This window comes from Phocoena phocoena, chromosome 1 (assembly GCF_963924675.1).
Source record: "Phocoena phocoena chromosome 1, mPhoPho1.1, whole genome shotgun sequence".
Lineage (NCBI taxonomy): Eukaryota > Metazoa > Chordata > Mammalia > Artiodactyla > Phocoenidae > Phocoena > Phocoena phocoena.
Genome location: NC_089219.1, coordinates 181,541,358 through 181,564,125, shown reverse-complemented (window position 1 = coordinate 181,564,125; position 22,768 = coordinate 181,541,358). Strand labels below are relative to the sequence as shown.

At 34.7% G+C, this 22,768-nt stretch overlaps 1 protein-coding gene across 2 annotated transcripts in view; it reads right to left on the bottom strand.

Moving 5' to 3' along the window:
• LOC136125419 (complement factor H-like) overlaps positions 1-22,768 on the bottom strand; it is a 120,001-nt gene that overhangs the window by 43,360 nt on the left and 53,873 nt on the right. The window contains exons 10-16 of one of the 2 annotated variants that reach the window (XM_065880171.1): positions 19,135-19,317; positions 17,119-17,295; positions 13,000-13,176; positions 11,809-11,991; positions 11,522-11,701; positions 8,992-9,159; positions 4,134-4,316 (exon numbers count right to left, since the gene is read on the bottom strand). In XM_065880171.1, coding sequence (XP_065736243.1) covers positions 4,134-4,316; positions 8,992-9,159; positions 11,522-11,701; positions 11,809-11,991; positions 13,000-13,176; positions 17,119-17,295; positions 19,135-19,317 — 1,251 coding nt within the window. The remainder of the gene's footprint in view (positions 1-4,133; positions 4,317-8,991; positions 9,160-11,521; positions 11,702-11,808; positions 11,992-12,999; positions 13,177-17,118; positions 17,296-19,134; positions 19,318-22,768) is intronic. The other variant, XM_065880175.1, reaches the window with a different exon arrangement.

Below are 22,768 nucleotides of genomic sequence, written 5' to 3'. Positions count from 1 at the left end.
TTGTCGAGAGCTTTTTCTGCATCTATTGAGATAATCATATCATTTTTATTCTTCAATTTGGTGATGTATATCACATTGATTTGCAGATATTGAAACATGCTTGAATCCCTCTGAAAAGTCCCACTTGATCGTGGTGTATGATCCTTTTAACGTATTGTTGAATTTGGTTTGCTAATATTTGATTGAAGATTTTTACACCTAAGTTCATCAGTGATATTGGCCTGTAATTTTCTTTTTTTGCACCGTCTTTGTTTTTGGCCTCAGGGTGATGCTGAACTTGCAGAATAAGTTCAGAAGTGTTCTTCCTCTTCAATTTTTTTGGAATATTTTGAGAAGAATAGGTGTTAACTCTTTTGTAAATGGTAGAATTCACCTGTGAATCTGTATGGTCCTGGATTTTTGTTTCTTGGGTTTTAAAATTACTGATTCAATTTTAATATTGGTAATCAGTCTGTTCGTATTTTCTATATTTCTCCTGATTTATATTTGAGAAATTGTGCATTACATGGAATTTATCAATTTCTTCTTGGTTGTGCATTTTATTGGTGTGTAATTGTTCATAGTAATCTCTTATGGTTCTTTATATTTCTGCGGTATCAGTTGTAGCTTCTCCTCTTTCATTCCTGATTTTATTGAGTCAGACCCTCATCTCTTTTTCTTGATGAGTCTTTCTAAAGGTTTATCAATTGTGTTTATCTTTTCAAATGACTAGCTATTAGTCTCATTGATATTTTCTATTGTTTTTTTTAAGTCTCTATTCCATTCATTTCTCCTCTGTATTATTTCTTTCCTTCTACTAACTTTGGGTTTGTTTACTCTTCGTTTTCTAGTTTCTTTAGGTCTAAGGTTAGACTATTTACTTGGGATTTTTCTTCTTTCATGAGGTAGGCCTGTATCACTATAAACTTCCCTCTTAGAATTGCTTTTGCTGAGTCCCATAGATGTTGGACCATTGTTTTTCCATTTTCATTTGTCTTCAAGTATTTTTCTTAATATCCTCTTTGATTTCTTCAGTGACCCCTTGGTTGTTTTGTACCATATTGTTTAACCTTTAACTGTTTGCACTTTTGGCAGTTTTGGGTTTTTTTTTCCTGTAGTTGAAGTCTAGTCTTATACATTTGTCGTCAGAAAAGATGCTGGCTATGATTTCAATGTTCTCAACTTTCTTTTGTGGCCAAGAGGTAATCTATCCCAGAGAATGTTCTATGTGCACTTGAAAAGAATGTGTATCTGATGATTTTGGATGGAATGTTCTATATATGTTTAGTAAGTCCATCTGACTTACAGTTTAAGTCCAATGTTTCTTCACTGGATTTAAACTTGATTTTCTGTCTGGATGACCTGTCTTTTAATGTAAGTGGGAAGTTAAAGTCCTCTACTATTGTTTTGTTACTGTCTATTTCTCTGTATGTGTTTGTTAGTATTTTCTTTATGTACTTAGGTGCTTCTAGTTTGGGTGCATATATATTTAAAATTGTTGCATAATCTTGTTGGATTGGTCCCTTTCTCACTATATAATGTCTTCTTTGTCTCTTGTTTCAGTCTCTGTTTTAAAGTCTATTTTGTCTGATATAAATTTTGCTACCCCAGATTTGTGTTTATTTCTAGTTTCATGAAATGCTTTTTTCCACTCCCTCACTTTCAGTCTGTTTCTTTAGATCTGAAGTGAGTGATTATAGGCAGCATATATATGCGTCTTTTTGGTTTTTTTTTTTTTAAATCAATTCAGCCACTCTATGTCTTTTGATTGGAGCATTTTGGTTCATTTATATTTAAAGTAATTATAGATAGGTAAGTACCTTTTGCCATTTCATTAATTGTTTTTTGGTTGTGTTTGTAATTCTTTTTTGTTCCTTTTGTTCTCTCTTCCTTTGTGATTTAATGACTATCTTTAGTGTTATGTTTGGATTACTTTCTTTTGTGTGTGTGGATCTATTATAGATTTTTTTGTTTTGTTGTTACTATTAGATTCATATATAACAACATATATTCATATGTGGTTATAAGTTGATAGTCTCTTAAGTTCAAACACATTCTAACAACCCTGCATTTCTATTCCCCACCTCATATTTTACATCCTTTTGTTTTGTGTTTCTATATTAACTACTTATTGTGGATACAGAGGATTTTACTATTTTTGTCTTTTAACCGTCCTACTAGCACCTACTACCTTTACTGTATGTTTGCTTTTACCATTAAGATTTTTTTCTTTTGTAATTTTCTTATTTCTAGTTGTGGTCTTTACTTTTCCTCTTAGAAAGTCCCTTTAGCATTTCTTGTAAAGTCATTTTATTGCTGCTGAACTCTTTTATCATCTGCTTATCTGTAAAGCTGTTGATCCATCCTTTGATAGCCTTGCTGGATACAGTCGTCTTGGTTGTAAGTTTTTTCCTTTCATCACTTTGTATATGTTGTGCCACTCCCTTGTGGCATGCAAAGTTTCTGCAGAAAAATCTGCTAATAGTCTTAGAGGAGTCCTCTTGTCTGTACCTAATGGCTTTTTCCTTACTACTTTTAAGATTCTCTTTTTATTTTTAATTTTTGCCATTTAAATGATAATGTGTCTTGGTGTGGTCCTCTTTGGGTAAATGTTGTTTGGGACTTTCTGATTTCCAGACCTGGAAGTCTGTATATTTCTTGTTAGAATGTTTCAGCTATTATTTCTTCAAATACGTTCTCTGTTTCTCTCTGTCTCTCTTTATTTGGGATCCCTATAATGAGAATGTTACTATACTTGATGTTGTTGCGGATGTCCCTTAGGCTATCCTCATTTTTTTTAATTCTTTTTTTCTCTTTCCTATGCTGTTGGGTGGTTTCCACTACCTTGTCTTGCAGATCACTGACCCATTCTTCTGAATCCTCTAATCTGCTGTTGACTTCCTCTGGTGTAATTTTTCATTTCAGCTGCTGTATTCTTCAGTTCTGTTTAGTTCTTCCTTATATTTTCTACCTTTTTCTTAAAATTCTCACTGTTTTCATACATTCTTCTCCAGAGTTCATTGAGCATTGTTATGGTCATTACCTTGAACTCTATTGGGCATACTGCTTACCTTCACTTTGTTTAGAGTTTTTTCTGAGATTTTGTCTTGCTCCTTCATTTGGAATGTATTTCTCTGTCTCCTCATTTTGCCTAATTCTCTGTGTCTATTAATATGTGTGAGGCATGTTCCTGATCTTGGAGGAGTGACCTTATGTAGGAAAAGTCTATGGGACCCAGCAGCATGCTCCCCTCTGTAGGATCTATACACCAGATCTATATGCTATAAGGGTGCCCATCTGTTGTAGCAAGGCCAATTACTGTGGGTGCACTGGTAGGTGGGGCTGGCCCCCCACCTGGTTGGCTACCAGACTCTGCCTCATGCAGAGGCTGTCAGCCACTGGTGGGCAGGACCAAGTCCTGGGGCAGCTGGCTGCAGGGCCCAAGGGTACCTGCGCTGGTGCTGTCCCACCCAGGAACAGAGCCAGGTCCCATTGTAGGAGCTGTGGGGCCTGGTGGGGCCTGGGGTTGGTGCTGTCATGGGTTGGTAAGCTTCTGGTGCTAATAAGCTATAGGGAGAACTCCAAAGTGGCACTTTTCTCTTATAATGGCTGGCACCAGTATCCATGTCCCCAGTTGCCTCCTGCCTCTCTGGGAGGTTCACAAAGATCAGCAAGTCAGTCTAACCCAGACTTCTTTCTAATTGCTGCCTCTGCACTGGGACATGGAGCAAGTGAGAATTTTTGTGTGCCTTTTAAGAACAGAATCTCTGTTTCCTACAGCCCTCTGGCTTTCCTGTACACAAGCTACACTGGACTTCTAAGTCAGACATGCTGGGGGAATTATCTTCCAAGTCTGTGACTCCCAGGCTGGGCAGCCCAACTGCCCCTTCATTCTTGTCCTTTTGATCATTAGGAATAAAATATTCATAAACATAAATTTTATCTGGTATTTACATAGTAGGCCAAAGATTTTGTCTGTATTTACTTCTCACTAGAAGTGAAAGAATGTTCATTAATTTATATACTTAATTGTGATTTACCATTTCAAGATAAAGTGGAATAGAGAGATCCTGACCTTGCTGATCCATACAAAGCTTAGAGGAGTATTAATCTTATTTAAAAGAATCTTATAAAGCACGTTATGCACTACTGACCAATACAGCGTGGGATTGACTGCCATCTCCCATCCTTGCACACAAGTTCTTCTTCATCTTCAAGTAGATAATTTTCTTGACAGAGAATAGATATTTTTTCTCCATCCTGATATGTCACTGTAGTTGTCATATTTCGAGAATTGGGAATCTGAGGTGGGGGTGGGCATGATTGTATTTGTGCTTCTGAAAATATTAAAATTAGATTTCTTGATTAAAAACCATAAGTTAAAAATATTAAAGGAATAATTTTCAATAAATAGAAAGCTCTAATAATATATCATAAATGATTAAACAATATTAGACTCAATTATACTCTTAAGCTTGTTTAGCACTTTAATATATCACACTTGGTTTACAGTGTCATGGTCTTCCTTGTAGGTTCTTCCTTCTGTTATTTCTGTGGTCAATCTTGCATAATTTACATAAAATCGATTTTAATTACTTCTAACCTTTAGAATGTTCGAAGTGAATTGCTCACTCAATTACAGGCACTAAGTAAAAACTGACATCAGGGTATTTTTTTTTACACATATTGGTGATCAGATGTATTGGAATCAGCTTAAAATCCCCACAAGATTTTCTCCCAGTGGAAGCAGATTAGCCAGAGGAAAAATTACACTTAGTTAATGATCGATTAATTTGATGCAGAGTCTTGGCCAAGGTAAGAATTAGATATTAGATATGTTCACTGGGATTTATAGTATACTGTTTACAGTTCAGAGCTCTTCTGGAGGTACAATTTACTAGCTTTCCTGTGCTGTTAAGAGATATACAGATTGATGAAATACACCTGGTTTAACGGATTAGACAACCTGGCTTTAGTTACGTGACCAGCAGGGTATAAAAGACCCTTCTGTAAACTGTGTCTGAGTCCCATAAAATTGAGATACCTCAGATATATATTGGCAGTTCATAATTTGAAGACAAAGCCTGTCCTGCTCAACTGAGGGAAGACTCTGCATGACTATACCTGGAAGATTTTGGACCTCTCTGTGACTTCTTGATTTTGTTTTTTCCTGCCATACTGCATTTTTATTTCATTAGAAGGCATATGCAAGTATATACTGGAAAGTCTTGTAAATCCTTTCAATTGTTCAATATTTTGTATTAAATTCAGGGAAATATTTGACTGAATACACTTCATTCATGCTAACTAATATCAGATTTTCTATTTTGCTCTACATCAATAGAAGTATTTTATATTTCATCCAAAATATTTTTCTTATTTCTGTTTTAACTATCTTGACATTTTTTTCAATGTATTTTCAAGAATTTATTTTCTTTTGTGTCTGATGTTTAACCACTTTTGTCCTAATAATATTAATCTGTACTTCTTAATAAGTCTTGCAGAAGTTGGTCTATCCACTACATTTCCCTATAAACTGAATTAATATTCTGTAAATCAGCTATTTATGATTTTTTAGCTTATTATAATAATTGATATTTTAATTTTATATTCTTTCCTTCTATGTTCTTTGGGTGTATGTTCTTTTCTAGATTCTAGATTGTACTTCCTATTACTTTAAGTTTGTTCCTTGTTTTGTAATGCATGCTTTAAACTACAAATATCTTTGTTTTGGCTGTATCCCATAGATTTCAAAGTATACTGTTTTCCTTTTCATTTTACTTAATTCAACGTATTTTCTGTTAGTAAACCACCGAAAATGGGGTTTTTTAGTTTAGGGATTTTTGACATGTGTGAATAAGATGTGTAGCTAGCTCTCTTTTAATTTTATATTTGCTTTTACTTTAGAGAGAATAACTTGAGGACATTGATTACTTGAAATTTGTTGGGAATTCCTTTATTGTATGAAAGTAATACATTGTTTTAAATTAATTAACTATATTTAAATAAGCTAATATAGATTTCCAGACAAGGTGTATTTCAAGAGCTATAAAGAGATATTTTATAATTATAAAAAAGTTAATTCACAAGGACTAAGCAATCATAAATGTATAATGTATCTAAAAATATATCAAATAAATGAAGCAAAGATGGACAGAGCTAAAAGAAGAAATAGACAAATCCATAATCCTAGTTAACAATACTGATAGCCTTCTTACTCTGACTGATAGAACAACTAGAAAAAAAAACCTTTTAAGACATAGATAAATTTTTAGAACACTAGGAACCACTTTAACCTGATCTAGCAACTAGATTATACATATGCTTTATATGAAAAAGGAAATACCACAATGATAGGCAATATGCTGTGCAATAAAGAAACAACAAATTTCAAAATACTGAAAAATTACACAGTGTGTTCTGTGACAATTGAATTAGATTAGAAATCAATAAGAATAAATTTTCTATGCAAACACCCATAATACTCATCAAACTGTATACATTAAATATATTCAGCTCTCTCTATAAAAATTATACCACAATAAAGCTCTTAAATGGAGAATAAATTATTTAGAAAAACATAAATATTTGGGAATTAAACAACAAACTTCTAAACAACTGCCATGTCAAAGAAGAAGTCATTAGGAATATTAGAAAATATTCCACATAGAACTAAATGAAAGTAAATTGGATGTATTTATAATTTTTTGAGACACAGCTAAAGCAGCACTTAGAAGGGAAAAGGGTAGTTTTACAGGTTTACATTTAGAAAGTAGGATGGCTTAAATTAATGTTTTAATTTTCTATCTTAAGAAATGAGAGAGTAAAATTAAAATCAAGAAATTATAAGGAAGGAGAATTAAGTCCACAAAAGAGAGAAAATTGAGAAAGATGAGTAGAAAAGAGAAAACAGAGAAAATTAACAGAGCTAAAAATTAGAGAAGAGAGGAAATGGAGAAAATTAAGAGTGCTAAAATTGGTTATTTGAAAATAATAATATTGAAAAACGAAACTCTTGGGAGAAGATCAAAATAAAGGAGAGAAACAACTATCAATGCCAAGAACGAAAGAAGTGATATCACCAAATATACTGTAGAGTTAAAAGAAAAATAGAATGTTAAGTGACTATTAGAAAGAATTTTACATCAATCAATTTCCTAAATTGGGTAAAATGGAGACATTTCTTGAAAAATACAACTTTCACACCTTGACAAAAGACAATATCGAAAATGTGAATAGCACACTCCCTATTGAAATTGAATTCTTCATCAAGGGAAACTTCCAAAAAAGCAAACTACATATCAGATGACTTCACATGTAAATTCAAAATTTTTTAGAACTATAAGTGTTTTACGCTTAAGACATTACTGGAAAAATAGAAGCATAAATAAATAAAGAGAATACCATGTTTATGATGTGAATATTCAATATGGTAAAGACGTCAATTCTCCCTAATTTATTTCTCATTATAAAGCCATCCCTTTCCATATACAAAAAAATATTTTATAACAATTAATAAGCTTTCCCTGAAATTTCTATGTTAATGTAAAGACCAGAATAACTAAAACAATTTTGAGTAGGAGGAACATACTTGGAGACTACATATCAGACTTCACAGACTTCAAGTCTACTAAAAAGCTAGTTACAAAGGCAATTTGGCAGGAATAAAGACAGACAAATGGATAAATGGACTGAATAGCAAGTCCAGAAATAAATCAACACTTCCATAGTCAATTGATTTTCATTTCAAAGTCTTTTCCACACATATTGCTAAAACAATTGGCTATCCATATATAAAAAAATCAACTCCTATTTTATGCAATACTTAAATGTTAATGTAAGACGGATAATATACTGAAATATACATACTAAAACTATAAAGCTTCTAGAAGAAAATGTAGAAGAACACATGTACTTCACTGCCTCTAAATATTATTTGTTTCCTTAAAGATGCAGTTGTGTAGCAAGTTCTCTTTTAATTTTATATTTGCTTTGAGGACATTGATTACTTGAAATTTGTTGGGCATTCCTTTATCATATGAAAGTAATAAATTGTTTTAAATAAATTAACTATATTTAAATAAGCTAATATAGACTTGCAGACAAGGTGTGTTACAAAAACTATAAATAAATATTTTATAATTATAGAAGAGTTAATTCACAAGGACTAAGCAATCATAAATGTATCATGTATAATATACAGTACACATTGTATATTGCCATGGCAGTTGTTTAGAAGTTTGTTGTTTAATTCCCAAATATTTATGTTTTTCTAAATAATTTATTCTCCTTTAACAGCTTTAGTGTGGTATGATTTTTACATAGAGAACTGCATATAAGAAAGAACTATAAGATGTTGAACACTAGATAGTAGATTTGTTTTTATATTGGTTTGAAGCTACTTTCTGTATATTATAGGCTTGTACAAATTGGTAAAAATATTGAGGATAGTGAGTCAAGGTGTCCTACAGTTAGAGAAGAGAGATACACATGTGAAAGTAAAAAACTGAAATGAGCCTATTCAGTTGGAATTGGTGGTGTCAATATGATTCAAGACTTTTTAAGATAGCTATAGATACACAAACAGATAAATAGATGACTTGATAGATACATAAATGTATATAAATAGATAGATACATATAAATAGATAGATTGATACATAAATAGATACATGAATAAATACATAATAGTTCAGCATAGACATAAGCACATTTATGTGTAATGTAAGAAATCAAAAGCAATGGTTTTCCCATGCTAATGAGCACACCTACTGCCCAGATGTTAATTTAAAGCCACCAAGGCTCTGGGTGTTGTGTCATATAGCTGACTAATGCACACGATACAATTAATATTTAGAAACAGTGTTTTGGTTTGTTTCTAAATTACCTTTCAGATTGAAAGTTATTTGTAATGATAAATAACTAAATTTCCTTGAAAGACACAAAGATACTACTTTTACAAGTTAGAAAGAAATAGAATACATTTTTGAAAACATTATAAAGAAGAGTTTACCTTCTTTGCAGGTTGCTTCAGGATCCCATCTTCCATTTATACAGATTGAGTGTTTCTTTTCTGATTTTCCTTGACAACTGTAACTTTGGTTGGTGTTATGGTCAAGTTCAGTCTTTCTCTCAGATGCAAATATTTTTAACCATTTACACTTCTTAAGTTCCTCTGTCGCTATAAAATGAAAATATTCCCTTGAAAAGACTAATTCTAAGAACCAAATAACAAATACAATAAATAGCTATGAAGTCAGTAATATAATGAACTTACAATTTATGCCTACAAGTTCCACCAACAAAGTTATTACTGATCAAATTGCATGAAATGGACTATGATATATGAACCTGAGTCCTGCATCCAGTTTTTGAAATTTCAGAGAAAATATCCATCCTAAAGACATTCTGCATTTCGGATTGGAACATTTTTGCATGATCTACATAGTGAATAGTCATCGCATGAATAATCTGGTCCCAAACTTCAAACATGTGCAAATGTTCACATTCATTTGTTTTTAGATCTCAAGCATGTCTGCATTGCTTTTAATTCACAATCTTAAAACATTAAAATAAAAACAATTATGTGTGGATATAGAATATCAAGTTGCTAGTTTATATATATTTTTTCAAGAAAAGTAATGAAACATAATAAGAAAAGTACATCTAAGGGTTTTTTAATAGAATCTTAATTTTTAAGATCTTTTGAATGATCACCAAAAAATAACAAATACTTGGAATAAGAAAGTGGGTACTTAAAGTTAAAACTTGTTTTCTGTATATACATGTAGAGTCTTTGAGAAGCTATATTATACACCAGGTCATTCTATGATCCAATATAATGCCATAATAACAATTTTTTTTCTGGCTCCAGAAAAAAAGTTAAATATGGACTAAAAAAGCTTTTTATATAGCTACCTATTTCAAAAAATCAATGCAGGTGGAAGTCCTTTTTGAATATGACAAAATATCAGTATAGGTCTTTGGTAGTATTTGTTATGATTTGTTAGTGATAAGAGTCAAGTGAGGATAACAGAATAAATAAAAGTCAAGTAGTTGGCTATCGAAAAGTAGTGATTTGAAAATGCAACCCTGAAAAAATAACATGAAATAAGGAGATGAATTCAAAACACACTAGAGGCTTGAGAATCAGCCCTATTTTTAGGATTTGTTCAGAGTGTTGAGGGAGACAAAGCCGATAGTATTCTTCAGGGAATGGTAACTGAAGGAAGATGTATACTCAAAAGGAGCAGTGGTGGCTGCTGTCATCATCCTATGATTGACTGGTTTCTGAAAGGAAAGCAAACTTATTTATTAGGAGAAAATAAATATAGTAAGAAGAATGAAAAGCTAGACTAGACAGAGTTACAAAATAAACACTGAGAGGAGAAAATTGGAATAAGGTCTATTATAGCTGAGAGGGATTATGTTAAACTGAATACAGGTAGAGGATTAACCTTTGCAAGGAAAACTCTGAGATCAGGGGAGTAATAATTGAAGCACATGTTTTGGTGTAAGGTAGAATGAAAAGTTAATGAGGCGAGGTCATTTGTGGAGATGGAAGAGGATAAAGATGAGGTTTGGTGAAGAACTGGCAATACCTTGGACCAGACTGTGTTTAGTAAAAATGTAGGGAGAATAAACAATGAAATTTACTGATTAACTTAATAAGCTCCTATTGAATATCTCCCGTCTGTCAGCCAGTCTTTTGGTATGGGCAATGTATCAGTGAACAAAACAGGTATGAATCCCTGCTCTCATGGAGCCTGAGCCTAAGCTCTACCTTCTTCTTGGAATAATTAATGACTAGAAATCTGATGAATAAATAAGACCGGGCATCCAGGGCTCTCTTTGAATGCAGGACCCAGGAAAACTCCAGGAAAGAAGTCATCTAAGGGAAAAGTGAAGGAAGATAGCTAAGATTCTCCCGGTCAGTCATCAAAGACTTGGTCATCCAAAGGTCAGGATGATTCACTTACAGTGAAATGCATCAGTCAGGGCAGGTTCCTGGCCCCAGCCCAAGGGCCTCCTGTGACTGAGTTACCTACTGACTGGGAGGGCCTGAGCCCACCTTCCCTCCAGCACATTAACTTCTTTTTGCTGCATTTGAAACTGACTGAGAAATCATCATTGTTAGAAGTTTTGAGAGAGGCAAGATTCCTAAAGGAATGCATGAAATGGGTATTTTCTTAGCTATATTTCCTTGTTTTAAAGGTCCTAAAAGAAAGAGTATCATATAAAAACAAAACTGGTATTTCTGCAGAGATAGCCGTATTTTCCTGGTAACTAGTACTCATATTTTAATCATGTGAATATCAGTAAGATTTAGCTTCAAACTTGTAAAGATAAACAATGTTAATATCAGGACAGAAAGATTCATAAAATTCTCTTCTAGTTTATACTTTTCCTCTTCAGACATATATTGAATTATAAACAACAAATGTTGGGAATCATTATAATTTAAGCTGACATTTTCAAGGATAACTAAATTTCAACAATATGGCTGCAAATGTTAAATGTCAATTTGAGAAGTGCATTCTCACCAATGCACTGAGGAGGTTGGGTCCACTTTCCACTAATACATGTGACTGATCTGGGTCCAATCATTGTAAATGCTTCTCTGCAACTGAACTCTACCAAGTCTCCATGGTGATAGAGAGGGGCAGAATGGGTGACATAGCCGTGATCAAGTTCCGGTATATCTCCACAGGTACTCTTCTCCTCTGGAAAATTTCACAAAAATATGTTCGTCTTTATCATTTAAGTTTGTATAAGAGTACAAATAAAAGTGTTGACTTACCTTTAAATATTACTATTTTTAATACTTTACCAATACACACGGGCAAAGCTGTCCAATGTCCATCAACACACTGAATTTTATGAGAGCCCTTCATCAGAAATCCAGGATTGCAGACATATTCCACCACGTCACTGTGTCCATATTCTTCTCTCTGTGTGTCTTTAACTTCCCCACTGAGGAGTTGAGGAGGTGGAGCACACGATTTTACTTGCCCTACAGTAGACATGCTGTGTAAATAATGGTCACGTGGTCTATTTTACAGCTTAAAAATCCAGCTAATGCAGAGATTTTTTGTTAGTTTATTATTTATTACATAATTTATTTTAGCATTTTTAAACAATGAAAAAACAATGGTGTTTACACCAGACTCTGTTTCCTAGTTCTATTACTCATCCTGAGCTAACATATTGGAAGTCTATGTAAGCCCAGAAAACATGTTCAATAATCCAGATACCCTAAATAGGTATGCAAACCAATTAATAAATATGGGTGTGTAAATTATAACAATATTCTTATTCCATGGAAACATTGTATCAAAACTTTTGGAAAAAATATTATCCTTTGAAACAAGTATTTGATCAAGTTTTTTTTTTTTTTTTTTTTTTTGGTACACGGGCCTCTCACCGTCGCGGCCTCTCCCGTTGCAGAGCACAGGCTCCGGACGCGCAGGCTCAGCGGCCATGGCTCAAGGGCCCAGCTGCTTCGCGGCATGCGGGATCTTCCCGGAACAGGGCACAAACCCGCGTCCCCTGCATCGGCAGGCGGACCCTCAACCACTGCGCCACCAGGGAAGCCCCTTGATCAAGTTTTAACTTTTATTCCAGCCATACATGTGATTGAATTGACTATAAGCTACTTGAACATTGTTTAGACACACTTGATGACACTTAAGGTAAGTCCCACATTATATAAAATGTCCAATATTAATGGTGGAATTGTAGGCAAAAGGAAACCTAACAAGAAATTCTGCCAGTGTCAGGTTCCTTATACATATCTGTGGATACTTCCACCACACATTTCAAGAAGCAACTGGAGATTAATTTCTTAAATAAGGAAAACTGTTTTATCTACAACCCAACACTTGTCCTTGGTGGGTACACCTCTGGCTTAATGCATTAGATTATAGATGCACTGGAAGCAGACAGAAAATTAAGAGAGGAAAGAAATGGTTGATGTCTAAGGTTTTAACTCTTGTTCAGCAGCTGTAAGATAAATATTTACCTTTACATGTTGGAAGATTAGGGGACCATCCAAAGTGGTAGCACTGAATTGAATCTGCTCCAACCATAATAAGTCCTTGTATGCAGGAGAATTTCAACACATCTCCAAGTCTATATCTGTCTTTCTTGGGATTAGCATCTAAATTGTTTTCCATTTGTGGAATACTGCATTCTCTTTCTATAGAAAGAGACAAATAATTTAGTGAGAATATACAACTAATCATTGCCAAATAAATACTATATGTGTCATGTAAAAATGAGGTGCTGGGTACTGCGTGCATATACAGAGGGGCAGCACATAAATGCTCTTCCTTGAAAAACATTACATATTAGGTTTTATAAACCCTCTCCATTCATATGGGGCTCTTTGAGAAATATTAAGGTATTGAACAGCAACGTATGTGTCCTGATAATTTATTTGTTAAGTCAGCTTGTTTGAACTGGATATGATTTTATCACTGACATTTATATAATTTAATGTTACTTTTTCTGTCTCAAAACGTAAAAAGATTCTCTCATGTTAAAGAAAACGAATGCTACAATTTTTAAATTGCACACAAATGAAAAATGGTATTTTTAAAAGTATAATTGGGAAACCAGAACACACAAGGGAGACATTTCTCATGTATTTGAGTTACAGGAACATTAAAAACCCCTTAATTTTACAAGTGTGGAAATCAAACTGAAACATGATCAAATTGAAACATGAAACAAAATGAGGAACATGTTCAAGGCCACAGAGATAGGCATATTCTAGGTGTCATGATTATGTATAGGATATACAAGTATCTATTCTTCTTGTACCTATAAATGATCTTACTATTAATATATTTATAATTATTCTAACTCAATTTAGAAATGTATAAAATTATACCCCCAAATTTATAAAATGTATGAAATTTGTGACATTGCTACAAATTATGAAAAATTGCATTTTTCTTATTCGGAGTCTTCCTATCTTGTTAATTAATTTATAAAATTCAAAACTGGAATTTGAAAATTAGAATTTCACCAAAATGAAAATTCATACTGTCTGAAAGTCAAGTCTTAACACATAGTCAAAAAGTTAGATATAAGTTAACTATTTTTAAAAGTAATGTCACAAAAAATAACTCAAAAAATAGTTTTCGTTTTGTGTTAATATTGAGTTTTGTAGCTTCGTTGAGAAGGTCACGCTTGATGAGAACAACTGACATTCCTTTCCGAAAATTCTACTCCAAATTTCCACATAGCAATACTTTTATTGGTATGTGTCTGTGTTTATATATGTTGTGCGTATATACAATTCCTATTTTATCATATTGTGAAAAATGCTGCATTAACAATAACATCGGTTGTAGGCTATTTTCCAACTGCTGTCTTCACATAAAGAAAGTGACTTTAAGAAAGCCATGATCATGTTAAGAGCCTCCCCTTTTACTTAGAGTAAGCTCCAAACACTTTACAATCCATTCCTTGCCTACACTTCCAATGTCATCTATCTGCCCCTGGAGTCAGAGTCAATACAGAATTTTTAAAATAGGTCAATTTCTTTGCTGCCTCGGCTGTTGCACAGACCCTTATCTCTATGCTGGATGAATGGTTTCCAACTTTTCTTTGCATAGATGTCTTCCTGTAGGAACTAGAGCCTTCAGTCCCCTCCTATTTTCTAAGCGCTTGGATTCTTTTGTTCTTCGAATACAGTTATTTGGAAAATATACTAGAAATATTTTACCTTTTGGTTCATTATTTACCTTAATTATTTGTTGTTTTTTCATAGTGGAATGAAAGCTCTTGAAAGGCAGGTCCCCTGTTTCTATCTTTCACCATTTTTCTCTTAGCCTACTTCTAGGTCATATTAGGTGTTTGTTGACAGCCTGAAAAGTGAAATTTGTGCCCAGAACACTCTTGAACAAGCCTGTCTCATTTCCATTATAAATTCACTCTGTGTGTCTGTCTGAAATCTCTATTTTTAATCTTTTCTACTCTGCCTAGTGTTCTTTCTCCTCCTTCCCCTGTGCACCACTTAATCTCACATGACTTTGTCTTCTACCTCAAAGGAAAATAGAAACCATCAGCGACTGCTTCTTTTCAGCATTAGATTTACACATCCATTTTCCTTCCTTCCTCCTGATAGGAAGTTGGAAGTAGAGCTGTTGCCACCAAAGCCCAGGATTTTCTCAGCAGCGCGGGTTCCTTTCCCTTCTCCTTCACAGGGAACTTCCTGTGTTCAGTCTCTGCCTGCTCCCCTCTCTAGCATATCCTCTTCAGCGTTCAACACACTCTCATCTTTCCCATTAAAACAATTCTTTATTCAGTGTGTAATTCCCCTAGCAGTATATCCTGAACCTCCTCTTCTCTGTCACAAGCAAATCTTTTGAAAGAGTTATGTCCACATGCTGTGATAAGTTTCTTATTAATCATTTTTTCAGCAGGTTCTATGTAGGTTTTTCCCTGTCTACTCCATCCAAAACCATCTCTGTTGCAGTTTTTGTTGCCCTCTATGTAGCCAAATCCACCACATTTTTACAGTCTTCTAACGGGACATATCTACTGAATTAGAAATATTCACCACTCTAACAATCATAATAATGTAATTAGATGACAATTTCCTTGATTTTATTGTATGGCAGGCATTATGGCAAGAACTTTATATGAATAATTTAGTCCAAAATCCTTTGAAATATTAGAACATTTGTAATTATTAATCCATTTTCCAGATTAGGAAGTGTGAACAAAGCTTCAAATAGGCTTGGTTGTTGCCCTAAGATACATGCCTAGCAAACTGTAGAACTGGAATTAGAACCCATCCAGGCTGACTCCACAGGATTCACCATTAGTTGATCTATTATACTTGCTTTACCTTTACACATTTTCTTCTCTCCACATCTATGAAACATTCATTTCTAAGTTTTTCCCCTAAATTCTCTGGGTTCTCCTTTTTCCTATCTACTTTGCCATCTATTCCTCCTTGTCTGACACCTAAATGCTGGAATGCTTCAGCGCTCAGTCTTGATCTCTCTTCTGTTTTCATTCTACATTCTTTCCCAATGTGATATCATTATTTATAGGGTGATAATCTCACAGGTGTGTCTCCTGGTTAGATCCATGTATTCAACTCTGTAGTGGATATATCCAATTTTTATGGTCCATGGGCAGCCTAATCACAATGTGTTCAAGTCAAAAGTTGCCATGTTCTTCCCAAAGTGTTCTCTCTCCTGCCAGTAGCACCTGACAAAGTCATTTCCATTTACCTGCTTGCTTATGAAGCAATGGAGAGCAAGCACGCGAGTCCCTTGTCTTTTTGCTCTTTTCGACATCCATCATTTAGTGACATTATCTGTGTTTTCTGCCAACAAAATATATCTCAAATCTATCCTCTGCTGTTCATCTCTTCAGCCATAACCTTATCTAATCCCCACTTTTTCTCACCCTACATGGCTTCCTGAAAAAAAAAAAAAACTTTCAAGAATCCAAATAAAATTATATCATTCCTTTCCTTAAAATTCCTTATGACTTTTCATCAATCATAAAATTAATCCAAATGTGAACATGCCCTGAAGTAACCTGGATAATCTTTCCTTTGCCTCCTATCCAGCCTCAGCTCATAAAATTCTCACACACCTTGAGTAGAATCCATTAACCTTGGTATTTCCCAAACATTGTTTTGTTGCCAAAGCTTTGCATATACTGTTCCTTTGGCTTGGAACATTCAACATCCATTCAGTTGGCCAGAGATTGAAGCCCTGTTCCTAGCCCTGGAGAAAAGACCGCTGATTGGCAAACATAAAAGCGATTCATGTCACTGTCCTCAGAACTTGTCATGGTGGGAAAATAAAAAGCTCCTCTCAGTACCTGCAGAAATTAATACTCAAGCTAGGAGGTATAGAGCAGAAACTCAGGAGCAAAATAGTTGAAGAGGTTGTAAGACACTGTCATTTTGGTAATGAGTGAGTCTTTGGACTTCAAAATTTCCCCTCCATCCAGTTTACATTAAAGCAGAAGGAGACATCTTGATTTTAATCATCATGCCTTAATAATGACTCTAGATCAGTCAAATTTGGTAAAAATAAAACATTTTTGATGATTATTGTTAATTATGTTCATTTGAAAAGAATAACAGCTGTAAAGGAGTTCTTACCATAACATGCAGGTTTACCAGACCAGCCATTTTCACCACACACTATGGAGCCTGTTGTGTGTCCATCTCGGTTCTCATGCCCATCAAGGCATTCGTAGTCCAGACTGTCATTGAGCTTAAACCATGTGCCATCACTTCTGGCTCTGGCATTCTCAAATACTGGCATATCACAGGATTCTAAGGGATAATGTAATAAAAATATTTCATTTCTAATATTATTTAGTGGGCAATCTGATTAAGTTTCATCTCAAGGGGAAAGGGGGCTTTACCAATTAGTATGTGCTAATAATTTATGATGCAAAAATAATCCAAGAATACCAGTGATCGATCACTGTCCTGGAATAGTTACTCAAAATGAAAAAAATATGTTTCTGTTATTGTTTTTTTTTTGTTTGTCTGCAACACACGGCTTGCGGGATCTTAATTCCCTGACCAGGGATCGAACCTGTGCCCCCTGTAGTGGGAGTGCAGAGCCCTAACCACTGGATAGCCAGGGAATTCCTGAAAAAATATGTTTCTACACAACATTTTTCTCAACACTTAATGGCTCTGAAATATTTCTTTTATGAACATTTTTCTCAATTTAATTATACTTATGCATTTTTCCCAGGCTAGTAATAAAATAAGCCATTACAGATGTATTGTACTATTTTTGTAACAGCATTTTCTGAATTAATATGCTGAACTTATTAGAAGTTGTGACATATATGCCAGAGAAAAATTGATTAATTGAAAAAAAGAGTAATTTTCAACAAGGTAAGTAAATTTTTAAACATTCTATAGAATTCTACTTTAAAACACACTAATATTTAAAGTCACATGCTGATTTTGCTTTCCCAAATATATTTCTAATGGTTGTGTATTCTTTTATATTTATCAAGGTTGAATGCAGAAGTAGTTCTATTATTTATAACAAGTTACAAGAAAGTAAAATGTTTCTTTACAAGAAAGTAAAATTGAACAGTATCAATTTTCACTAACACTGTAATAGAGTGATGTTAATAAAGGTTTAAATAATTAATCTCAAATTTCATAATGCGTTATGTAGCCAGCCAGCTTAAAACTTTAAAAAATTAAAGCAAAACTATACTAGTAAAAACAAAAGTAATAGAGAAGTTTTCTCTTCCATGAAAAGAGTGTTAGAATGGAAAATTGGTCACATATTAGTACGAAGTGAGTTTGATATGGGGGCAACTTTTATCATTTTCTCTTTGGCTAGTGCCCATATTAAGCATAGACATTGGAAAGAAAAAGAAATAAAATGTAAACAGTAGAAAGGGATATTTTAAATATCCACTTCACTTGAAGTGACTATGTAAAATATCACTTCAAAAATATCATTGTACAGCTTTGGGGTGAATAAGATAAACTCAGCAAATTTTCCTTAGAAAATCGTCATAAACATCTGTGTGGTGGGACAAAAAAACCTCTCAGCACAGCAGAATTTGGTCCTATCTAGAAGTGTTTCTGTGTCTCCACTTACTAGATGTTTATGAAGATTTCCTAACAGAGAGAATTTTTCGCAAGTGGATCTACCCTACAGTTTCAAACATAAATTTTACAAGTTATATTATTTGAAGATTATGCACTATGGGCTCATATCTTCACTTAAAAACATAACCTTTAGGCTTAGGAGGAAAGATTCTGACATAAAAGTCTCATAAAATAAAATCAGATGCAATTGGCATAAAGGATTCAGGTAAAAATAAATGAGTTTATACCAGAATACAGGTATGTCTCCTAACTAAATTAGTTTATAATCACAGGATGTGTTAAAGTGAAAAAAACTTGAAGTGAAGGATGCAGTGATATTCTACCCTACTAGTAATTAATCATAAAAGGTAAAAAATGATACTCATTTTAAAATTTATCTTTTCAAATACAGCCATGGGACCACATCAACACCTCATACCACCCCACCCCAGCAAAAAAAAAAACGGTAAAAAGAATGAAGTTAAAGAAAACTTCTCTAGAGTGATCATTAGGATAATGAATACAAAATAATCAATTACTTACTAATGCATACAGGTTGCATTGACCATCCACTTTGCAGACATGTAATTAATCCTGATGTATTACCACCTGCTGTTACATATCCTGGTTTACACGTATACTGTGTTTGTTTATTTAAAGAATATGCAAAGGTAGATTCAGAAAAAAATCCGTTCTTAATTTGTATATCTGATTTTGAACATGTTTCTAAAAGGGAGAAAGCATAAAGAAAAGATAAGCATATATTTGATAAACATTTTATAAGGATGCAAATAATATAACTATAGAAAAATGGGGAGTCATTTATAAATGTAAACCTAGAAAAATCCTAATCATTTAAGTTCTTGTGTGAGAGAAAAAAATCTACGAGTTTCCAAAGATATTAAATCAAGACACTTTATTCATGTTTTTAGAACAAAGCAAGATTTAAAGTACTCAGAATCCTTACTAGGAAATTATTAGAAATCTGTTTGTCTAATGGATCTGGAATCCTACAGCATGTCAGAACTCTATTAACAATGGGTTTCCTTTCCTGGGACTTGTTAGAAACATTGCTTAGTCTGGATCTCTTAAGCAACCCAGAACACAGTTAACAAATTGGGGTATCTCAGATTAGGTGATGATCTCGGAATCTTCCACCACAGTTACCATGGGCTTTGTATCTGAGAATTTGAAATGTTTGTCATCAAAACTGGGTGCTTAAAGCCATGTCAATATATGGAGTTCAATGGAGATGACAATGATCAACACATGTATTCAGTCTACAAAGGACTAAATGATGCTTCGTCAAACTATGTATAACTAAACTTGAAATAGTAAAGTACATTTCTGTCACTTACTAGGTCTCTTCACAGAGCTCAGCTTCATTTATTAAATAACTCGTGGATAAAGAAGAAATCAAAAGAGAAAACTTTGAATATTTTGAATTGAATGAAAATAAAAACATGATAAGTAAAATTTTATGAGATTTATGAAATGACATGAAAGTGTGCTGAGAGGGGAAATTTAACATTAAATAGCAATAACAGAAAATAATAAAGATTGAAAATCTGTAATAGAAAACAATGATTGAAAATCAGTAATTCCTTTTACTTAAAAACTATAAAAAGAAAAGCAAACAAACACAACATATATAAATTTGAAAGAATAGAGTGACATTAGTAAGATGGTGGAATAGGATGCCTCGACCTCTCCCCACAGACACACTGAATTAACAGCTATGCACGTATCAGCTCCCGTTATTCAAAACACTGGTTGAGAGGCTCCTGCATTCAAGGTAAGTGAGAAAATGCTAAAATCCTAACTGTTAGGAAAAACTGAGACACACTGTCACAATAAATCCCACCTAGGCACAGCACCATATAATTGGGAGGGAACCCTCAACTCCCAGCTTCTCCTGGAGGAGCAAAGAGATTGAACCACAATCTAGGGCTCCAGTTTTCCAACTGCTAGTCCAGGGTCTGGCTTCTAACTCACCTGCCTCTGGGAGGGCCCAGCATTTCCAGTCTCCTGGTACTACTGAGGACAAAGTGGAATGGCTGTGCTAGCACTGCTCACAGGTCATCCCCGACCTTAGTGCAAAGGGAGCAGCTCCCAGTTTCTCCATGGAAGGAGTTAGACTACACATCTAGACCCTCATCCTTTTTTTGTGTGTGTGTGGTATGCGGGCCTCTCACTATTGTGGCCTCTCCCATTGCGGAGCACAGGCTCCGGACGCACAGGCTCAGCGGCCATGGCTCACGGGCCCAGCCGCTCCGCGGAATGTGGGATCCTCCCAGACCAGGGCACGAACCCGTGTCCGCTGCATCGGCAGGCCGACTCTCAACCACTGCGCTACCAGGGAAGCCCTAGACTCTTGTCTTTTCTGGCTGCTGCCTAAGGAACTGGCTCCTAACTAACCTCTCTCTGAGAGCTGATGAAGCCCAGAATTTGTTGGTGCCTGGGGACTACAGAGAGCAAAAGCATGGTTTGGAAGAGCACAGGGTTTGAAGGAGCATGCAGGCATTTCCACAGCCCTTCTCCCCAGCTCAGTGCAGAGTGAGTGAGGGGATAAAGTCCAGCTCCCAGCTTCAGCAGCTTTTCTGGCTTCTAGGTCACCTGTCTCAGGACATAGATGGGAGTTGGCATACTCTAGACCCCTGGAAGATGCTAGGTACAAAGACAGCAGTTTGGATGAGCATAGAAGTTAGAGAGACATCCAAAATCTCTGGCCAGGCTAACTGATGAAGGCTTTCTACTTATGAGTCCAGTCTGTGAAGACTAGGAGATGTGGGTGTTTCATCTAATGCACAGATATCAACACAGAGATTTGAGAAAAATAATAAGAGAAATACGTTCCAGTCAGAAGAACAAGATAAGTATCTATAAACCAACACTAACTAAATGTAAATCACCTGACAGGTGATTTACATTTACAGTGATTTCCCCAACAGAGATTCAAAATAGCAGTCATAGAGCAAAAAATTTGACAAAAGAGTAAAGCAGAGGTGGTTTGGGCCTGACATATGTCCCAGGTGAGTGTCACGGGCAGCTCCCATGTCCAAACCTAAGTACTCAGCTTCTTCCCTTGCTTCTGATGTTCGCCCTCTTGTAACTAAAGCTTGTGGGTTTATTACTAGGGAATATTTAGAAATAAAATACATTTTTCAATGGCAAAAAAACCCCAAACAAACAAACAGAAACCCCAAAACCCACAAAATAGCCATCATAAACATGCTTACCAAGGACAGGAGAGCAATAAATGTACAAAGTAAGAATTTCAACAGAGAGATAGAAAATATAAAAATTACCAAAAGAGAAATGGTAGAACTGGAAAATGTGATAAATAAACTGAAAAATTAAATAAAGGGGTTCAACAACGGACTAGTACAAGCAGAAAAAAGGATCAGTGGACGCAGAGGTCACTAAAAGTAATTGAGTCAGAAGAGCAAAAAGAAAAAAACAGTAAAAAAGTGATCATAGGTTACGGCACTTATGGGACACTGCCAAAATGATCACTATATATGTTACAGAAGACTGAGAAGGACAATAGAGAGGGAAAGGGGCAGAAAACTGAATCTGCAAAAAATACAACCCTCCCCCCGACTGATACACATAATCAGATTGTCTAGAGTCAAAGACAAAGTAAAATATTGAATCAGCAATAGGAAACATCACAAAGAAGGGAACCGTAAAACCACCAGGTGATTTTACAGCAGAAACGTTGAAGGCCAGAAGGGAGTGGGATGATACACTCAAAGTGTTGAAAGAAAAAACTGCTAAGAATACTATACCAGCAAATTGGACCATCACAAATAAAGGGGACGTACAAATATGACCAGACACACAAATGCTTAGGGAGTTTATCGCCACTAGATTTGCATACCAAGAAATGTTAAAGGCAGTTCTTCAAGTCGAAAAAGAAGGGTGCTAAACACCAGCACAATAGCATAAGAAAGTATGACACTCATTGGTAATGGTAAATATAGAGACAAATATAGAATACAGTGATGGGTAAATAAGTTTTTTTAAAAATAGATCTTTATTGGAGTATAATTGTTTCACAATACTGTGTTAGTTTCTGTTGTACAAAAAAGTGAATCAGCCATATGCATACATATGACCCCATATCCCCTCCCTCCTGAGCCTCCCTCCCACCATCCCTATCCCACCCCTCTAG